Source organism: Mastomys coucha, unplaced genomic scaffold (genome assembly GCF_008632895.1).
Source record: "Mastomys coucha isolate ucsf_1 unplaced genomic scaffold, UCSF_Mcou_1 pScaffold12, whole genome shotgun sequence".
Taxonomy (NCBI): domain Eukaryota; kingdom Metazoa; phylum Chordata; class Mammalia; order Rodentia; family Muridae; genus Mastomys; species Mastomys coucha.
The window spans coordinates 11,002,332-11,003,976 of record NW_022196894.1 but is presented as its reverse complement, the minus strand read 5'-3'; the positions used below and the strand labels follow the sequence as shown (position 1 = coordinate 11,003,976).

The 1,645-nt window shown below is 48.3% G+C and overlaps 1 protein-coding gene across 4 annotated transcripts in view; it reads left to right on the top strand.

Annotated features, from left to right (window-relative positions):
- Positions 1 to 1,645, top strand: part of Myh11 (myosin heavy chain 11) — a 108,079-nt gene that overhangs the window by 79,327 nt on the left and 27,107 nt on the right. For all 4 annotated transcript variants that reach the window (XM_031363148.1, XM_031363150.1, XM_031363147.1 and 1 more), the window contains 2 exons: positions 80 to 286; positions 1,144 to 1,281. In XM_031363148.1, the coding sequence (XP_031219008.1) occupies positions 80 to 286; positions 1,144 to 1,281 (345 nt within the window). The remainder of the gene's footprint in view (positions 1 to 79; positions 287 to 1,143; positions 1,282 to 1,645) is intronic.

The following is a 1,645-nucleotide window of genomic DNA, read 5'->3' as shown; positions in this document are numbered from 1 at the left end:
CATCCTCATTCTGCATCCTCATCCTGAGTGCAGCTGGGCTCAGCCCGCCTCCTAATCCTGCATCCTCATCCTGCTGCAGCTGGCTGAGGAGAAGACTCTGCTGCAGGAGCAGTTGCAGGCAGAGACAGAGCTGTATGCTGAGGCTGAGGAGATGCGGGTCCGGTTGGCAGCCAAGAAGCAGGAACTAGAGGAGATCTTACATGAGATGGAGGCCCGCCTGGAGGAAGAGGAGGACCGGGGCCAACAACTACAGGCTGAGAGGAAGAAGATGGCTCAGCAGATGCTGGTAAAGCATTGCAGGGGCAGGTTGTGGTAGGAATAGACTCATTAGATCCTCCGTGATGGCATCTGATGATAAAAACATGGCCCTGATGCTAGAAGATGGAGGAACTGAGACTTAGAGAACAATCTGTCCCACACCACAGAACTAAGCTCTGTCTACTGTGTTGTCTTCTGTATGCTGATCCCCTTCCTGTTAGCAATTTGGTGTAAAGGATAACTGTGCCAGCTATTACACTATAACAAAACAGCTTGAATATAGCAGCTTCAAATAATCCATATTTATCTTAGTATTCAGCAACTAAGGAGGGGTTTAATTGAGTGATTTCATTCTGGCTATGGCACTCATACTGTTAGCAAAGCAAGATTCCAGTCAGGGCCACTCATTTGAAGGCTCAATCAGGCTAGAAGACTTTTATGTCTTATTCATATGGTTGTTAGCAGGAGGTGCCAGTTCCTCAGCCAAATGTGGCTGCTTGGGCTTCTGCTCATATGGCTATGGACTGCCCCTAGAAAGAGCAAGGAGGAAGCCACAATGACTTTCATAGCCCAGGCCTCTGAAGTTACAATCTATTACTTCCTTCCAATTATGTTGAAAATTCTTAACCCCCACACACTCTAGGGGCCTAATTACCTGCCTCTGGAAGAAATGAGCATCAGAGAACATCTGGAGTATGGTACCCACTCCTGGTAAACTCAGAACACTGATACAGAGTAAGGCAGAGTAGCCTCCATGGGCTTCCATCTCCTCCTTTCTTAAGAGCAGGATGTATTCATCCCAGCATCCACGCTGGCTAGCTCTAGATCTCTACTAGTGACTTTGTTCCGGCAAAGCTGTGATCCCTGTCTATCCCCCCAACAAAGGACCTGGAGGAACAACTGGAGGAAGAGGAAGCTGCCAGACAGAAACTACAGCTAGAGAAGGTCACAGCTGAGGCCAAGATCAAGAAACTGGAGGATGACATCTTGGTTATGGATGATCAGAACAATAAGCTTTCAAAAGTGAGTTAGATGTTCCAGGCTTGCCTGAGACATGGCACGTCAAGTGTTAACCATAGAATTATCCTCTGAAAATGGGTGACAAACAGCCACTTCAGATAGTTAGTAATCACATGCCAGCTGCATTCCATTAGTTCAAGCTGGGCATCAGCGAGGCCTTGTGTGGGCTGAGCCATTGTGGATCAGGACACTCATGAAGCAGGAGGCCAGGGCCCTGCACTGCGGCTTGCACTCTAGTGACATAGAAGGAACCATTACCATTGTAACCAGAGTCTGAAGATGTTCACCTCGTTAGGAGTGGAACACTAGGGGATGAAGGAGGAGCTCTAAGGAGGAGTGGACACCAGGGGATGAAGGAGGAGCTCTA